The following is a 17894-nucleotide window of genomic DNA, read 5'->3' as shown; positions in this document are numbered from 1 at the left end:
CGTCTTTTGAGAAATCCAGAGAGGGATTTGCGAAACTGCACCTGTTCAACGAAGGGTCTCCCTAGAAAGTTTCTTTCTCTTTTGACTTTAATTTCGCTTCTCCCCTCTCCCCCCGCGTTGTTTTGTTTTCACGCCTGGCGTACGTGATTTTTTGTGAACTCGCCAATCGCGTCGGGGACATTGGGCTTGGCCTTGACATTGAAAAGAGGCTGTCGAGTTCATTTTGCTCTTGTATCCTAGTCTTTTTTATTTATTTTCAGTACGGAGTTTAGTTTGAATTGTTGTTGTCTAATTCCTCACTTTGGAATTTTTACAAGTTTAAGGAGTTTTATTCAACTAACCAATGTGAATTTCAATGACATAATTTCCAGGGAGTAAAATGTTAAAATAAAATGTTAATAAATGTTACTAAATTGTTATTATTTCAGAAATTTCTCTGTAGTTCAGCTCTGCCCTGAAATCATACTGAAACAATTGTTCGCCTCAGGTTCGGTAAATTTTTTCGAATAATCTCCTCGAATTCGTGGCTAAAGAACTACCTTAAACGAGCGCACAGTACTCAAGGTCGTGGCCAAGTTATACGATCCACTGGCTGAATTTCACCTCTTTTCACAACGATTGAGACACTCTTCCAAGATCTATGCAAACTGAAAAATGGCTGGGACGACCTTCTCCACGAGGGACTTTCTTTCAGATACTCGCAATAGTTATCTGATCTGTCAAAGGCCGTAGGTATCCAGATCCAAAGATGTTATCTTTCAGACGAGAGCGTAATTTCAATTCAATCAGGCTATTTTGGAGATGGATCGGAAGCTGCGTATGCGGCAACAGTTCATCTAAGAGTTGAGACGAGACAAAGAGTCTACATTTGTTATTGTTGTTTTTGAGTTTTCGTTCACGCCTATTTTAAATCCCTCAGTTTGGAATTTTTTACGAAGTGAAAGGAGTTTTATTAAAACTGTGATCATTTTAATTACTTATTTTCCGTTGTGAAGAGTGCACCTGTAGGCGAATGATGAGTTGAAAAAAACGTTCAAGATGACTTGGCAAGGACAATGGTTAGAGACTTAAGCAAATTTTCTTCTTCAAGAAGTTTTCTATGAAGTGTCTTTGATAAGTTCCTTTTACTGGAAAAATGTGTGCAGCGGTAACTTTCCACTGAAACTTTCTGGTGAAAGAATCCTGTAAATGAATACGGCTTATGCTTTTTCTCTTATACGCGTGTTCTCTTTCTCTTGAATGTCAACATAGAGTCATATATTTTTAGCGCTTTGTTTAGCCAAAGACTGGAGACATTTTTAACACGTATTTGTTTGCAAGTGTCTTATTACTTGACTTTTCCTCGCTCACGGCGCCCTAAAAGGCTCAGAGCAAAATGTGCTCGTTAAAAAGTAATTCTGATTCCATTAACTATATCGATCAAATATCATAAAAAAGTATATGCCTGCCTCAATGAAGGAAAGAGAAACTGCTCACAGCAAAGTAGTCGAAGCCAGGCAATTGAAAGCCACTACATTAGTATAAACTGAGTTTGGTCAGTTGGGAGAGCAAAGATACCGATCACAAACACTTTCTAACAAGCACCACAGGAAATAAGGCAATCTGTGAACTGACTTTAGGGTTGATATGACATTTGTACTTAGCTGCCCGCTCCCGATATTGACGATGATCTTTATTCTAACAACAACAAACATATGAAACATATGTGTGAACTGCGGTTATGAGACGTATATGAGCACGATCCTTCGCAGTAAAGCACTATTTGAGCAATAGTGAAAATCAGACCTGAAAAAAATTTCAGGCCTGTTTATATGTTTGTTGTTGTTTGATTTATCATCTACGGGTTTATGTCGAATTAATTTGATGGCCTGCTCCCAGTTGGCTTGTTAGCTCAATTGGTAGAGCGCTGCACTAGTATCGCTGAGGTCAGTGGTTCGAATCCCGTACAGGCCTGAAATTTTTTTCAGGTCTGATTTTCACTATTGCTCAAATAGTGCTTTACTGCGAAGGATCGTGCTCATATACGATCTTTATTCTGACAGACATACTCTACGAAATGAATATTGATAGATGATTAAATAAGTAATAAAAGGCAATACAAAATAATTAAAAAGCTAACGTCTTGAGTATAAGCTCTTCCTCAGAGCGAATGGAGGAATTGTAGGTTGTGTGTGGGTCTTATGCAGAAAGTGGAGCTACGCTATTGGTGGGAACATGGGGACGAGATAAACACGAATAGATTAGTAGAATGAAAAGCGTTCGTTGATACCTATGGGGTTAATAGTGCCCATTTGAAAGATAAAATTTTGTTCAAGAGTTTTGCGGCTCTCCGAGCTACTTAAATGTAAGGAAATACCGCAGATTGCCATATGCTAGTCAGAATGATTAGGTAGATTAAAAGGTCTGGCGTTTTTCTCGTCACCATGTTCCCACTAATAGCGCAGCTCCACTTTCGGCATAAAACCCCCACACAACCCATAATTCCTCCATTCGCTCTGACGAAGGGCTAATGATCGAAACGTCAGCTTTTTAACTCTTTATGGTTGCCAATTTACAATTTCAACTTAGTTGATATTACCAAATGACCTTGTTACCCCCACCGACGCAGAATCACAGTTTCTTTAGAAACTTACCCCTTTATTCAATAGAAAATAATGTCTGTCAGCATCCTCTTTAAAATTGCTACGATTTTCCTTCCTTGGAGTTTGACTAAAAGAAAAAATAGACAGATAGGTAAAGAGATGAATTTTTAATTAATGAACTATTGATCAATAGAGAGAGCGATAACTCCGATGAATGGAATTTCCTTCTGTATTTGATTTTGACGGACAGGGTAATAAAATTAACTAAAACTGATAGTGAGGATCACGCACATGAGAATATCAGCTGAGAGTTCATATTCTCTTGAAACGAAATGATGATGACGTTAAACGGGATAAGTTGAGCGTCACTGATTCACACTGTCACAGGTCACGGATAAAGTTATGAGTTAGGGCCTGTTTACAAGGAGGTGCAGGACCCTAGGTAGATGAGGTAACCCGCCTGGCTGTGGTCGGAAAATAAAATGCCTTTACATACAATCTTACAACCCTGTGGTGCCGGGGTGAAGTTCGTCGAGGTTATTGTTGCGCTTGTAATTAGGGACTTTAAGCATAGGCGTCCCAAGCTGACGTCTCGAGAAAGACGAGAGATTTATTCTCGGAAACGTTTGTGTTTATTCATAAAAGCGCCACGCGATGTGTTACACGGTGTTAGGTTACGCAAGGAACGTACCGTTGACAATTTGAACCTGTTTTGAACCTAAAAGATTAAGATCTAATTCTAAGCGTGAGCGTGGGACGTTAAAAAAAAAGGAAAAAACAAAAAAAAAATTAAGAAAATTAAAAAGGCTAATAAAAGCAACGAATATAACGTGTTGAGTCTCATTACTTTTTTTTCCTCGGCCGCTTTGTCGTTTACAGTCCTTTTAACGCTTTGCTAATACCTACCCGTTCGAGCAGCATTATTATTAGGTATTGATAAAGCACTCTCACGGATGGAAATTTGAGGGATATCGGTCGACTTTTGTAGAATTGATCAGCCTTCGACTGGAGATGGTTGGTGTTCGGGACAGGTTGAAGTGATCAGCCTCCGGTTTTTCTTTATACAGTACAGTAGACTGGTAACACACACTACACCAGTTACAAAGAACGTCGTTAAAACAGTGTTGTAACGACCGTTGGCGATAGAGCGGCCACGGAAATATGATAAGGAGACTTGACATGTTATGTATCCGTTTTAATTTTTACTAATTTTTATTATAATTTTTTCCCTTTCTTACCGGCTCACGCTTACGCTTAATTCGATCTTATTATGTTAGGTATTGCCTTTAATGACCTTTAGACCCCAAAATCACAAAGCACGCTTGGGTCGCCTGTGTTGATACGTTATACGGAAAAATAGTGATAACGAAATATGGTTGATTTACAACGCTAATTATTCCGAAATGTGAATATTTTAGACTCCTTGTGTGTCCGTTGCAATTTCTGGTGATCTCTGCTGTTTTGGACTTGCATTAGCATCACTGTTATTCCTATTAGACTCCGTCTTATGGGACGTCATTTGTTTTTCCATTAGATTTTCACCAATAGGTGGATAACATATGAATGCGTGCAGTGTTGAGTTCAAAGTAAAAATGTAAGTTAATCACTTCCGAGGTTTCATTGGTAAGAGGACGTAAAATCTGGTGTTTTAACGTTTTAATTCTGTATGGGACAGCTAGGAAAGTTTTACAACACGCTTGTTTCGTATCAGAGCTTTTTACCATGGACGTGGCCTGGCTAGGCGGGTTAGCCCACTCTGAGGCGTTTGCGTGGCAAATTGTCACCTCGGCTGACAGGGTTACCCTACCTGGTAGACCGGGCTACCCACTTAGGCGGGTCATCCCACTTAAGCGGGTCACTCCACTTAGGCAGGCTACCTCACCTACCTGGGGTCCCCCACCTCCATGTAAAGAGGCCCTTATTCACTTTCTCACTAACAGTTTCTAATTGACCGTTACTAAAGGCTTCTCACTAAGAGATTACGGTTTATAATATTTTGCTTCTCACTGCCTTTAAACGATGGTGGGGAATTAGTTTTAAAAACTAACTTTAAATGTCATAAGACACAGAAAAGGAGAAATGGATAGTATATTAATTCTAATGCTTCCGTTATGTTTGTCCTTGTATTCGTTTATCTGCGAACGAACGAGAGTATGCAATGATGAGCGAAGCTTCTGCCAACATGACAAGCACTTGATACTCAAAATGTTTCAGAGTTTTAGAGCTAAGACGCGAATGGTGTCTTCTGATCAGTTTCAAGTTATCTTGAATGAATTGTTTTTTTATCTTTTTCTTATACCTTGGGTCCGAGACAAAATAATGATAGTATAGTGATACAAGCTTGGGATCTTCAAGAACTTGATAAATTGTAGATTTGAAAAAAACAAATGGGGATTAATCAGGATAAGCATTGTGCACAAAGCGTCTGTGTGAAATTTCGTTTGTGTGTTTGTGTACATGAGCGTGAGTATGTCTTTACTTACAGGTACAATATCAGAAACTGTACAAGTTCATTAGCACCAAAATTAGTATTCCAAAGTTGACCGACTTAGCATGACCTAGATAATTATAGACTGAAATAAGCAGTCTATTCTCATTTGCGTGAAGGCCGCCGCACGTCGAATTAGTAGATCGAATAACTCCGCACTCTCGTGGCTGAAATGCTATTGGCCGTAGAAGTCCTCAGGGAAATTCTCAAGACCCTCTATACGCTTTTTGCAAGCATAACTTCTCTCTCCTCGCACGTCTACTGACGCCACGGTCACAAGAACCTACTGATTCGCTGAGATTTGGAAGAAAGCATAGCTTTCTTTGTTGTTGCTTGTGTATAGAATCAACCTGTCTCTATGTCTTTGATAAGAACTCCTAATTGAAAAGTCGACTGAAGGGGCGTTGGTCCCGCGATATTCTTTGGTGCCTAATAAGTTGGAAACCATGCTTTATTGTGCAAGGTGACTTAACTCACTTTAAAGCAGCTGATCTTTCACATTTCCTGAAATAACAGGAAATTCATTTTAATTCTGAGACGAGTCTTTGATCAAAGGCATTGTGGAAGAACTTTCTTAGCGTAAAGCTGGAAACGTTCACCACAAAGGAAATAGCCTTAGCCAGTTGATGGTAATATCATTATATCAGATTGACCTAAACTTATGATTATGCTCAAAGAGCGAAACAATGCTTCGCTTGTTAGCTCAATCTACTCTGCATTCAGTTTGGGTCAGTTATACCAGAGCGGAGTACTGGTGGCTCCTTATCAATTCAGTACAAGATTTAAGATGGAATAAACATGAAACCTGAAATGAACACAAATTAACAAAGGGTAAACACCACAGCGTACACTACTAGGGTTATAGATACACGTGGGTGGTTGCTAAGCACGAAAGGGCCGTAAGAGTTGTGCGTGGCGATAGCCGACAGCGACTCTAGCTTCTTGAATGCTAAGCAAACCTCCCCAAGTGCATTAATAACTAAATAATGAACGCTGTAGCGTTTACCATTTGTTTTATAACATATCACTGATAGATTGTAGCAAAGAGTTTTCTTTTATTTAACAAGTCTTGCGTGACCAGAAAAACAAGCGCGCGCGGAAAACTAGCCTTTGCATTTGCTCACGTCAGCAGCGTACACTAATAGGCAAATGGTGGACACTGAATTGACCAATCAGAGCGCGCGCTTTACTTTGGTTATATTATAGTTCAGTTTAATTTCTTAATAAACTGGCCTCAAGCTTGTAGACTATTTAGATCGTTCCCTTCGCAGTTTTCTGGCTTTATACGAGGAAGTTTCTACCACTTTATCTTTGTCCACATGCGCGTTGTTATCTCAAAAAATTAAAACTTCTCTGTTTCCCTCGAGTGATAACCCAGAAAAAGATAAGGAAGGTCTTCTTGCCTATCATAATTATCATAGGAAAGCACTGCTTTCCACCTCTGTCGTTGCGCTAATTATAACTATTAAAGGAAAGTACAGCTTTCCAACTCTGTCATTGATGCATATCGATTGGACTTAATTTGCACCGCCACGTGCAAAATAAATCTCAAGTGAATGACCATGAATGGCACCTAATTATAAAATGCACCACATAAGTAAGTTCTGCTCGCTAATTGTAACTATTAAAGGAAAGCACAGCTGTACCCGGCGCCAGTGATAGAATAGGAAAACTATAAATATGCTTCCTTATATTTATCATTTTATTAGGTTAGGCTATTTCTAATGAACGCAATCAATTATCTACCTTGCAGTAACATAATGGACTGCTCTTTTGTGATAAAGCAACAAGGTCCTATAGCTTAAACCATATGTAATAGGTGATAAACGCTGATAATTCTCCGAAAGCTATCCAAGTAATGATCTTGGCGAGCATAGTAAAAAGTTTCTGTCGTGTGCAAACCAACAGTTTTCATTATAAGAAACGTGACTAGGAAAGAAGGGTTGGTGCCATGCCCGAGTGATGATGTTAGTTTTCCAACATTAAAACTTGTACATGTCACCGACCTTTCTTTGCTAGTCACGCTTCTTATAACGAATACTGTACTCAGTGTGTTGTTTTGCACTTTGCACAAACTTTTCGCCGAACTCTTCAAAATGGAATTACATTTATTGCATAGGCGTTGAACATATGTTGACTCCAACGAAGTACTATTACGATTGTACTTGGAGAGGAAGTTAGTGATGCACAATTTTTGGTTACGTGCGCCAGCAATAGAGTAGGAAAGTTGTGCTTACTTGCATTTATACGTTTATCATTAGGCTATGTTTTAATTACTCATGTAATTATCTACCTTGCAGTAACAACTGACTGCTCTATTATGAGAAAATAACAAGGTCTAATGACCACCTTACCGCGGTTAGTGATAACCCCATAATTGTCAGAAGGCATAGCTTTTCAACATTATCACTCGTGCATGTCACCAACCTTTCTTTCTATCGTAGTTTCCATTCAAAAGACTTTCCCTTAATTTCATTCGAAATAGAATTAACAAAAACGTTCATTACTACAGTTTCCTACAAATACCCTCAGTAACAAGTTTTCTTCTTGGTGTTAATCTCTAAAAGGGTATATTTAAAAATAAGGATCTTCTTGCTTGAGACACTTGAATAAACACCATGAAGCGCTCTGCAAGATATCATGGCCTCTTGAGCAAACTGAATGGGCTGCAGAATGCAATCAAATTGTTAATTTTATCACTGGTGCATGTCTAATGAGATGTTCAATGCCATAAAACAACTCCTTTATCGAGAATTGCGAGGCATTTTATTTGCTTGAGCTTCTTGTGAAGACACTTCCTCAGAAAGGTAAACTCCGTTTTAGAAAACAAATGGCGGAAAATAGACAAAAGTTAAGGTCTTGCAGTCAGTTTTTTTTTTATATCTCCCTCTTGTTTGTTCATGGCTGCGCGAGATTTTATCTTCATATTTAGTTGCGTTTAGAGCCATTGACCCTTGCTATTTTGCCATGTCTAAGTTAATTTAACGACACACATTCGTCAGTGTTGTTGCCTATATGTTTTCCTCGCAATAAGAATAATTACAACAGAACACAAAAACCCATAAACGGGCTAACGTATAATTTCTTTATTTTATTTTATCTAGATTTGTCTGCCATGTCTCCCAAGTTTGGATTATTGTTGCTTATGTTGGTGCTAATGTGCAGCATTCAATATTGTAAGTATAAACATACGCATGCATGTACAAGCACGCACTGACGGAATTATGCACACACGCAAAGCAACAACTACACCGGGGAGTCCTGATTTCTTGAGTGTGAAGTATGTCGCTTATATACCGAATTTCTCAAAAATGACATTACAACGCTGTGACCTGTGAATTTTCATGTCATGAACCAACGGTATGGGTCACGCTTAGAAATTTTTTCAGGGTTATGGTCTTGCCAACAATGGGAAAGAGACGTGTTTTATACGTAAGACTTCTTGAGAATTTTGAAAATCAATTGCTCTCCTTACGAGCAGAAGATTCATGCTTTGAAACATGGAGTCGCTCATTCCTGTGTACACAAATCCACGGGCAAAAAGCTGTTTTTCTTTATCGACACAACTAAGGCACTGAGCAAAACTAACTCAAGTATTTCCAGTTTCTTCTCTCTAGTTAATCTAGTTTTAATTATTTTTCTTGTAGGTGGGGCACGAGGTATGTTTTTAGATTTGCTGAGTCTACACAGCAGGTTACCAAGAGGAACTACAAACAGACTTAATTTCCTAGTTGATGGATGATCGTCCCTTCGTAGGATAAAAACTATCGCTTTTATCTTTTAGCACTGTTATGTAGGATCAAAGAAAAAATGTCTTATTTTTCGGTGTTTCACCGCGACCTGGTTTAAGTAGATGTATTTTACATTTTTTTTTAGATGGTAATAAGCTCTTCACTTGAGACTGGCAGATCACAACGATATCCTTCCTTAGGCCTTCGATATCAAAGAGCTAAGAACATCATAACAACGTAATATCATAACACCATCCTGATAAATGAACTTGCTAAAGTCAACCCAAACACAATCTACGTTATGTACGTCTTCCTGAAGTTTTCTATCGGTGATATTTCCCCCAAAGAACTTTCGAGTGTTTAGCACGTTTAATCAAATAAACACAAACATAGGATTATCAATATTAATTTTCTTCCCAGAATGCTTTGACAAACAAGATTGTCGAGGGACACAACATAACGATTGCTATAATAGCTATCACAAGTTGATGGCTTGTCCCAGAACCTGTGGCGTATGTGGTGAGGATATTTTACTGCTTCAATTTATGATAACTTGTAATGCATTAGGATAGTAGCCTTGAGATTATTTTAAATTAGGAATCCCTGTTGACAGGCGAGGAGCCGATAAAATAAACTTTGTCAGTGGGACTGATGCAAAATTGTACCACTCAAATACCGTTCAACGCGTTAGAAATAACCTGTAAAGTATGTTTTCACAAGAGAAGGAAAAATCTTTGTCATCTACAAGTGGTCTACCAGCGTACATTTTTGAACGTTCAACTGAGACTTGAAAGGTTAAGCGATTATTAGCAGAAAACCTCTACTTCTAAGAAAGTGAACAATTATGTGGAGGCCATGGAAGACCACGGCAGGCAATCTTTTCCAATCATTATTTTTGGAAATAAATCGATGAAAATTAATCTACTTAGCCTTTTAAGAGAAGTAAAATCACGAACTGCATTTAAGAAAAAGACTTTCTGATGCAGCGGAATTAAAAAACTATATGATCGAGTGTCACTAGCACTTCATTCCAGAACCTACCTAATTTCATTCAAATCTCGTTCGTCACAATCAAGCATTTCATTGAAGTGGAGGCAAATTATTCTTTTTCATATATGCATGGGGGAATAGGTTCAAGGGTTGGTTATTTACTTATTCATTTATCTTTCATTTTTTATTTTTATTTTTATTTCATACATTTATTTTTTACTTTATACAATTATTTAATTTCGATTTTGATTCTACAACTACTACTCCTTCTGATTTCTTAATTTAAATTGTATTAGAAATACGAAAGCACTGGCAAATATTAACTGGTTCCTCTGACGATTGACCGTCCCGAGACCCTACAATTAGTATAATAACACAGTGCTATTAATACGAAAATCGGAATCAAAACCAACTTCCCACCTGTAAAATATCCTTTTGCTACCTTTGAGTGTCATTCCTTAGGGACCAGTGATTATGTATCTCCTGTGGCGGGAATGAGGATCATAAGAACATTTCAGACCTTTGTTGAGGGAACAGACACAATTTTATTGTGACATAAGTAAAATCTTCCGATCCCCCACCCCTCCCCTCCCTGGCGGCCCCTTAAAGAGTATTTTCAGCTGTATTCTGTAGTGTTGGATTTAAGTTAAAAAAAAAAAACAACAACAACAACAACCAATACAACAAAAACAACTAAACAAGAGAACAAAGCAAATCCAAAATCAAACAAAACAAAATAGCTTTCCTTTATTTTTTTTTATTAGAGTTCTGCTGTGAGGATCACCATCCTGGCTGTAAGGCTTGGGCAGATAGGGGTGACTGTCATAACAATCCAGATACCTTGATCAGGATGTGCCCTGCTTCTTGTGGTGCTTGTTAGTGATTTTTAGAGACTGTGACCGGTATGTATACCGTCTTTTAGCTACGCAGTATTTTTTGTTCACCTTTTTGCTTTCGGTCTATTTACCTTCGGTTATTTGCTGAAAGCACAATAGAAAAAATGCCTGGTACAAATAACCTCGGTCTGTGGAAAAAAATCGTAAAAAATATTGTCAGCTTTTGGATGAACAAATGAGAATAAAAACATTGTGGAGCCAAGAAAAAATAATCATAACCTGCATTTATTTGCAGTAAAAAGTGTTCCTTAGATATTCAACTCAGTTTTAAGGGGGATAAAGTGAAATTATTTAAAGCATTAATTTGAGCAGCTAAAAAAACCTACCAAGCTGTTTTTTTTATAGAAACCATGCTGAGGAAGAACTTTTCAGTTTTTTAGGTTTTTTGTTTTCTTCATCACACTGATGGTCTTCGCAGAAGATGTATTTTATCTCATCTTATTATATTACACGTTCTTCACTCTTAGAGAGAGCAGGTTGAGTTGCGAGACCAAAAAACTGCTACAAAGGGGACAGCCATTATACAGGGCAATCAGAATTTATTATATATATCTTGTGGAGGCCTTGTGGTTGATTTCGATGCGAGCTCTGTTTAAGGCCAGCTGACGTTTTTCTTCTCCTTCTTAATGTTTTTTAATATTTTTTTTTTTAGGCTCGGAGGGATAGCTCAACCGATTTTACAACAGACTTTCAAGAAAGGGAGCGATGCTTTCATTCACTGCAACTGTGTACAGCAGTCAATACTAAAATGCTGACAATAAAACTGGGTTAAAAGTTGAATTTTTGTACTCTTGCTTTTTTTTAAGAGGGTTAACTTAATGCTTTTTAAGTTCAGTCCAAGTTTTCTAGGAAAAATCTGATAATTGAGATTTAACTCGGACAACATAATGTTTCGTTACATGAAGTCCATGGCCACTAAAGAAATGGCAGTGAACGTTCGTCAGACCACTTATAAATAAATTTGCTGAGATAAGGAAAAATTTAATTTTTTTTTTTTTTTTTTGAAATGGGTCTGTAGAAACAGGCACAATGGCAGAACTTTCTCGGCATAAACTCGGAAAACTTTCTTGACAAAGAAAACTTTCCATATAATGTAATTTCTGTAAATGGATTAAGCATAAATACTGTTGGAAGCTGCAATGTCGACCAGCTGAGGAGCTTGGAATATTGAACGCCTATTATTCTTGATCTTTTGTCAAACAAAAGTAGTCGCTCTGATAAAAAAGAATTATCACCGTGTGACGAATCCGCGCCACAAAGGTGGGCGCTCTCCGACATACACAAAACACGAAACATAAACGAGCCCGAGAAGACACTCCGAAACACAACTAAATGTAGGCCTAGAAATATTTATTACTCTAACTAAGACAATATGGCAATTAAAGATTACAAGCAACAAAATTAAAAAACAATAAACTAAATTATTTACCCTAATTACAATAATACAATAAAACTAAATTGCTAAATCATCTACCTAAATTACTTTACAAGAGTTTACAAGAACGTAATAATTTTAAACTAGAATGCGCTAACTATATTTACAAGAGTATTATTAAGGTTTAACCTTACGCCCGCGTCCGTGTTCTTGTCTTGCCCACAACTCACCATGCTCCACCAACAAACGGTGCCCTGCCGAAACAAACTCCCGTTTCTCCCACCAGGTTCCCGTCTCATTAGTTTTCAAATTTGCTCGTTTCCTTCGTTTCAGCTTTCACTGAAACTTGTCGTAACTTGACTCACCCAAACTTGTCGTAACTTGACTCACTCAGACTTGTCGTAACTTGACTCAGTCAAACTTGACGTAACTTGGCTCAGTCAAACTTGTCGTAACTTGACTCGCTCAAACTTGTCGTAACTTGACTTACTCAAACTTGTCGTAACTTGACTCACTCAAACTTGTCGTAACTTGACTCACTCAAACTTGTCGTAACTTGACTCACTCAGACTTGTCGTAACTTGACTCAGTCAAACTTGTAACTTGACTCATTCAAACTTGTCGTAACTTGACTCGCTCAAACTTGTCGTAACTTGACTCACTCAGAGTTGTCATAACTTGACTCAGTCAAACTTGTCGTAACTTGACTCAGTCAAACTTGTCGTAACTTGACTCAATCAAACTTGTGGTAACTTGACTCAGTCAAACTTGTCGTAACTTGACTCACTCAGACTTGTCGTAACTTGACTCAGTCAAACTTGTCATAACTTGACTCACTCAAACTTGTCGTAACTTGACTCGCTCAAACTTGTCGTAACTTGACTCGCTCAGACTTGTTGTTAAAAAGGGGCCAAAAAGACATATTAAAACAATTTACCAAAAATTGGCAAAATTTATGCATGTCAAACTGGTGTGTAGGTAGTATACTGGTGCCTGATGATGGCTTGGGATATTGTACATGACTGCAAGTCAACCTTAAAATTAAAGAGTACATTATCTTTAAATTAATATAAGACTTAAGGTAAGGGAAGCGCTTTTAAAGCAATGGGAGTTTTTCCTCAAACTTCCTAATGTTTATTGTTTGTTTTGACTTGTGCCCACACATAGTGATGACATTAAAATTGAATGAATACAGACTGACTTGCAGGCATGGGATCCTTTTCAAACATTCCAAACTGAACGTTATTTGCCAAGAAAAGCTTATTACTATTATCAATACAAAATTCCCTTCATTAACATTTACCAACCTTTTCAACAAATTGTATTTAGAGGCTATTTACATTCTTAAAATGCTCACCACAAAAACGCTCTATGAGGATAGGCTGAGAAGTTGTGGGTGCCATTATGAGTAAATCGGACCCTGCACTTCCAAATTTTCTTTTCACTGTCATAAAAATTAACATAAAATGGTAAGAAGAGTTTGAGAACATTGACAATTATGGGCATTATTGCATCTATTATTGGTGCGTAGAGGTTGTTATGGGGCACTAAATATAGCATAAGGAAACACAACATAGACTAGAAGATAGCAGGATATTTTGATATGCTCAGTACTACAGAAAGTAAAACACCCTATTATAAGTACATCCTGGAAGGGAACAGGAGATGTCAACATCCCTTAATAATGAAGAAACATATCTATGCACACACTCTTTACAGTACACAATATCAGTACTTCAGATGTATCCATTTTTAAATATTAGTAAAGTGTGCAAATTCCATTACAATCTTGATGTTTAGCCATTAAGACATAGGAAACTTTTTTAACTTTGACCTTTTTGTCTCGTATCTTAGTAAACATCCAAAACACGGATAGTAATTCAATACCTTCTCTCCCAGATCTCGATTTTTCTTTAGTTATCCAAAAGTATAAGTTTCCATGATTGATTCCATGTAGAATATTCAGAATCCTGATGATTTAAGAGAGAGATAAACATATTTGATTACTAATTAAAATTAATTACTACTTAATGTGAAATATAGCATGCATGCATCATACAGTGGATATTAAAAATGTTGAATACCCTTTGTGATGTTTGTGAGTGATGTTTGTGTGTGATGTTTGTATTTCAAATTATAATGTAATTTATGTTTGAAAACACAGAAACCAGTCAGTTGGAGTAACCTTCTATGTACAAAAAAATTGTCATGTGGGTACACATTGCACCAGGTAAGCATGGTCACTTTTGATGTCTCCATCTGTTTTTAAGTTATATACACAGAAAAGTTTAAAGGCACGATTCATGCATATGTCTCTCAATAAGAAAAATTAACTATTATGAACTATGATTTTAACCTACTTATTTTGTCACTGTGACTTAGTGTAATCAGAAGCTGTTTCTGCAGAGTGCAGCCTGTTTTAGAGATAAAAATAACCTTTTATTAACTATTGATAGTCACCTTATCACATCAGGTATGTTGTCACCTTCTTGTAGGATCACTGTAACCATGCTTCTCTGGTCAGACCTGGCCTGGTGACACATCTAGATACACAAATTTATAAATTAAAGTAGAGTTACATTTAATGTTATTTCTTTTGGTGTTATGATGCAACACAGTGCATTGTTGCAATGCATGCATCAGGACTATATGTCACCTAGAGAAATTATAGTTGACAGACAGTAACTGTAGTATACTTTTCCAAATGGGTCTGTTCCTCAGCAAGTGAAATTGACATATGACAAATGTGGCTTCACAAAAGTTTACAGGCTATTTTTTTTTCAAATGTGACTGCTAATATATTTTACTTCTCATTAACTCAACACATTGACACCTAGGCATGCTAACTGTATTTATTTACAACAGTTTCCTTGAAAATTGCAAGCCATCCGGGCAAACATAACATCGCTATTTAACACAAACCTCCTCATATGTCAAGTTCAAAAAGATTGGTAGGAGAATATCCTCATGGGCTGATGCTACCTCCATCAGGACTTGTTCACAGTAAAGCACATCCCATGGTCTGTCCACACACCATTGCACTGCAAAATTATTATATTGTGGTCTACAAATAGTAGTGGTATTCAATCGAACTGTCATCCTTTAAGGACATCTGTGTCAAAATCTTCTAAGGGTTGGGTTTTTTTCAAACTCTTCTTCCATTTTCCTTCTTGAAATAACAAGTATATTTTAGACTCCAATTCCAGATTTCTAGCACTTTTGTTATTTGTTTTATGCAATATTATTATTTACAAATAGTAATGGTGTTCAATTGAACTGTCACCATTAAGGACCTGTGCCAAAATCTTCTAAGGGTTGTTGTTTTTTTTTTTGTTTTGTTTCCATTCCCCAACTCTTGCTGTAGTTTGAAATATGAATCAGACAGCTACATAGGGTATAAGCAAGGTTAAGCTTTCTATTTTAGGTTCAAATGCTACTTTTAGCATGAATATTGTTTTGTATCTGGTGGAAATTTATCTAATGTCATCATCCAGGGAGAGCCCTGCATGTAATTGCATTAAATTATTGACAATAATTCCAACATACCTTGATTATTCAGATCTAGAACTCCTAAGGAACTCATGAATAATTGAAAATATTATTAAATTATTGACAATATTTCCAACATACCTCGAGTATTCAGATCCAGAACTCCTAAGGAACTCATATCCTCTTCTACAACCCCAGCTTAAATGTAATGGCACAAAATTGAATGAATTTCAAGAACATTACTTATTGTGCATTACTTCATGCTACAAAACTGCACGAGTCAGTCAGTCTATCCGTCTATATCACACTGTACTCTACCATAACACTGTAGATTATCCTATGCTTCATCAACAGGAGACCCAATTGTTCATCTCTCTTGTTTTTCAATTAAATTATTGAGTAAATAAAATTATGTTCAAGCTAATCCCACTTTGGCTTTTTTAAGTGTATCTGTTTTTTAATCCATTTTATAGAAACATACCTGTTTCCCACTGTTCTGTGCCAGTTCAATGACATGCTATAATAAATGTAAAAAAATATATGGTGTAAAAATTTCCTCCTTTTTGATTTAATTTCTTGATCAGTCTCACATAAATATTGTTGATTTACATCATACCTAATGTGTAAATCTGACTTGGCTTACTTTTTAGGGCACTTTCTCAGTGTTAAGAATTAAAACACTGGCTTTTAATAGTGCTCTGTAAATTTGCCTTATAAATGGTATTACATGATACAATTTGAAATCATCTATGAAAACTATCTGCAGTTTTAAACTTGATTTCTAGTGTAATGTGCATGCTTTTTTCAGAAAATATCCTTACCCACCCCGGAGATAACTATTAGATATTCCAATCAGGATTGGGTTTTTGGTCTGCAATAGCCAAAGATCATGATGGGGGGGGGGGGGGGGGGGTCATAGAGGAAAAATAAAAAAACCAGCATTTTGATGCTCTTTAATCATTCAACATGGTATTACCTGAGTCAACATTTACTGGGTTACTAGCTAAATAGCTCCTGTCGAGGTCACTAGTATCCATGTCATCAAGAGCAGAATCACCATCTGTTCAAAAAACAACACAACACAGTTTTGAATTGTGTCACATCATAATCATATACGGGCAGATGGGTCACCTGCTTCCAGTCAAGATGCAAATGAAAGATTGAATAAAAAACATTAACTAAGTTTATAACTAGTGTGCAAATCAATCAAACACTTACATTCACTTGTAGGCAATGTCAAGTCCACTTGATTAACAACACCACTTGCCACCCTTGCTTCATTACTGGAAGTCCCTGGCTGGATGACTGAGTTTGTCACACTTGTTTGAGATGAGCTGGGATTTGGGTGAGTGTTTGATTGTTGAGAAAGCGAGGAAGGGTTGGAATTGAGCTGAGCAGAGGGAAGGGAGGTTTGGGATTGGTTTGTGGAGGGTGGGTTAGAATTAGGCTGAGCTAGGAAAATGGAGGGCTGGAATTGGTTGGTGGATGGTGGGTCTGAATTGGGCTGCTCAGGGTGATGGGAGGGATGGCATTGGTTTGTGGAGGGTGGGTTGGAATTGGGCTGAACAGAGGGAAGGGAGGGTTGTTGTTGGTTTGTAGAGAATGGGTTGGAACTGGGCTGAGCAGAAGGAAGGGAGGGTTGTTGTTGGTTTGTAGAGGCTGGGTTGGAACCGGGCTGAGCAGAGGGAAGGGAGGGTTGTTGTTGGTTTGTAGAGGCTGGGTTGGAACTGGGCTGAGCAGAGGGGAGGGAGGGTTGTGGTTGGTTTGTAGAGGGTAGGTTGGGATCGGGCTGAGCAGAAGCAAGGAAGGCTTGTGATTGGTTTGTGGAAGAATGGAGGGAGGCAGCATTGGAAGTGGGATTCATTTGAAGAGAGAGAGAAGGGTGGTTGGGATTGGTAACTCCTGGTGTTGGTATGGACTCAGGGTTAGGGTTAGATCCTGAGATGAAAAATAAAACAAAGAATTTAAATCAGCCATTTGAATTACCATTGAAATAGTGGAAAGATGCGAGAATTATTAGTTTTTTATTGATAAATCTATGACAAACAAATATTGAAAATTTTTAAGAGGCAAAGATCCTTATTGCCAGTCGGCCAATCAATGGTAATGAACATTAAAAGGGTAAATATTGAAAAGTCAGAATTTAAATATCAAAGTTTTTATTTCTCAGCAGATTAATTGGGTTATGTTGTTGCTTTTGTCTTTCAAAGACCACTGGTGATTTTCTTTTTAATTGCAGCGAAAATGTATTTCCACTTCAAGGAGGCTGTTATTTCCAGAATGCTGTTATTGCAATTCTAACAGGCATTTGTGGGTACTGCAGCCATATATTTTACTCCACTA

At 37.4% G+C, this 17894-nt stretch overlaps 2 protein-coding genes and 1 long non-coding RNA gene across 4 annotated transcripts in view; 1 reads left to right on the top strand and 2 right to left on the bottom strand.

The window, feature by feature from the left end:
- Positions 1 to 6577: 6577 nt before the first annotated feature.
- On the top strand, positions 6578 to 9268 carry LOC148742464 (uncharacterized). 2 transcript variants are annotated; one of them, XR_015999776.1, is made up of 3 exons: positions 6578 to 6667; positions 8175 to 8246; positions 8718 to 9268. It is a non-coding gene; the product is annotated as an uncharacterized LOC148742464 (long non-coding RNA). The 2 variants fall into 2 exon arrangements; XR_015999777.1 differs by lacking the exon at positions 6578 to 6667 and adding an exon at positions 7366 to 7428.
- A 3773-nt stretch (positions 9269 to 13041) lies between these two features.
- Positions 13042 to 15306, bottom strand: LOC148742463 (uncharacterized). The gene is made up of 4 exons (XM_088756236.1): positions 14985 to 15306; positions 14523 to 14605; positions 13950 to 14032; positions 13042 to 13506 (listed from the first exon to the last, which is right to left on the bottom strand). Exons 1-4 carry the CDS (start codon positions 15159 to 15161, stop codon positions 13388 to 13390), a joined length of 462 nt encoding a protein of 153 aa, XP_088612362.1. The 5' UTR covers positions 15162 to 15306; the 3' UTR covers positions 13042 to 13387.
- Positions 15307 to 15535: 229 nt separating this feature from the next.
- Positions 15536 to 17894, bottom strand: part of LOC148742462 (uncharacterized) — a 3901-nt gene continuing 1542 nt past the window's right edge. The window contains exons 3-7 of the mRNA XM_088747536.1: positions 17347 to 17489; positions 16770 to 17112; positions 16528 to 16611; positions 15693 to 15749; positions 15536 to 15564 (exon numbers count right to left, since the gene is read on the bottom strand). Coding sequence (XP_088603662.1) covers positions 15536 to 15564; positions 15693 to 15749; positions 16528 to 16611; positions 16770 to 17112; positions 17347 to 17489 — 656 coding nt within the window. The remainder of the gene's footprint in view (positions 15565 to 15692; positions 15750 to 16527; positions 16612 to 16769; positions 17113 to 17346; positions 17490 to 17894) is intronic.

The sequence above is a fragment of the Stylophora pistillata genome, chromosome 1 (genome assembly GCF_964205215.1).
Source record: "Stylophora pistillata chromosome 1, jaStyPist1.2, whole genome shotgun sequence".
Taxonomy (NCBI): Eukaryota; Metazoa; Cnidaria; class Anthozoa; order Scleractinia; family Pocilloporidae; genus Stylophora; species Stylophora pistillata.
Note: the sequence above shows the minus strand (reverse complement) of the source record. Positions and strands in the feature narration are given on the sequence as shown.

Bases quoted from the DNA above. Each gene is read 5' to 3' on its own strand.
- LOC148742463 (XM_088756236.1), bottom strand. From the start codon at position 15,161: ATGACAGTTCGATTGAATACCACTACTATTTGTAGACCACAATATAAT. The intron at 14,606-14,984 runs GTTTGTGTTAAA...TTGTGTATCTAG, and splicing joins TGAACTTGACATATGAGGAG to ATGTGTCACCAGGCCAGGTC. The intron at 14,033-14,522 runs GTGACTATCAAT...TTAAATCATCAG, and splicing joins AACATACCTGATGTGATAAG to GATTCTGAATATTCTACATG.